This window comes from Charadrius vociferus, unplaced genomic scaffold (genome assembly GCF_000708025.1).
Source record: "Charadrius vociferus isolate BGI_N301 unplaced genomic scaffold, ASM70802v2 scaffold82, whole genome shotgun sequence".
NCBI classification, from domain to species: domain Eukaryota; kingdom Metazoa; phylum Chordata; class Aves; order Charadriiformes; family Charadriidae; genus Charadrius; species Charadrius vociferus.
Genome location: NW_009647401.1, coordinates 319,982 through 320,611, shown reverse-complemented (window position 1 = coordinate 320,611; position 630 = coordinate 319,982). Strand labels below are relative to the sequence as shown.

The window sequence follows — 630 nt, the reverse complement described above, 5'->3', positions numbered from 1 at the left end:
AGTTTGGGGTGGCAAGCTACACTCTTGCCCACTAGCAGGACGACTCAGAAGATAACCAGCTGTCATGCTCTGGCATGTGACGGGGTTTTGGTATGCTGAACAGAATGCTGTGTGATGGAAGTTATTTACAGAAGTAGTTTTTAATACCAAAAGTAGTATGCTCAGTATACAGAAAGAGTCCAAACACTTCTAAGCATTTCCCCCTTAAAGGCCGACACTGAAATTAAACGGAGCATATGTTAGCAGTTAAATGCTTTCTTCACAGGCCAAATCGGTAATAGAGTTCTGGCTACAATACAGACTTTGATTGTCTAGTTCAGAAACTTAGACTCAAAAAACCCCTCCAAAATAATCATTAAAAAAACCAACACAACAAAACCCAAAACATTTAAAAAGCAGCAATCAGGGGGCCCATCTTGTTCAGAGTGCACCAGAGCAAAGAGGCTTTCTGGTCTGCAGTAGTGTTTTCGGCTGAGGGAAGATGGCAGGAGATCCCCCCCTTCTTCTTCCAGGGCGGTGGCTTTAATGCTGTTACCAGCACTGTATTGCTCTGTTGCACAAAGCGCGTATAGCCCTTGCAGGACCAGCTCAGTTCAGGCGAGTAAGGTCCATCCTTACCAGGGCATTCCT

The 630-nt window shown here is 44.9% G+C and overlaps 1 protein-coding gene across 1 annotated transcript in view; it reads right to left on the bottom strand.

Moving 5' to 3' along the window:
- Positions 1-204: 204 nt before the first annotated feature.
- RNF217 (ring finger protein 217) overlaps positions 205-630 on the bottom strand; it is a 25,850-nt gene continuing 25,424 nt past the window's right edge. The window contains exon 6 of the mRNA XM_009880183.1: positions 205-217. Coding sequence (XP_009878485.1) covers positions 205-217 — 13 coding nt within the window. The remainder of the gene's footprint in view (positions 218-630) is intronic.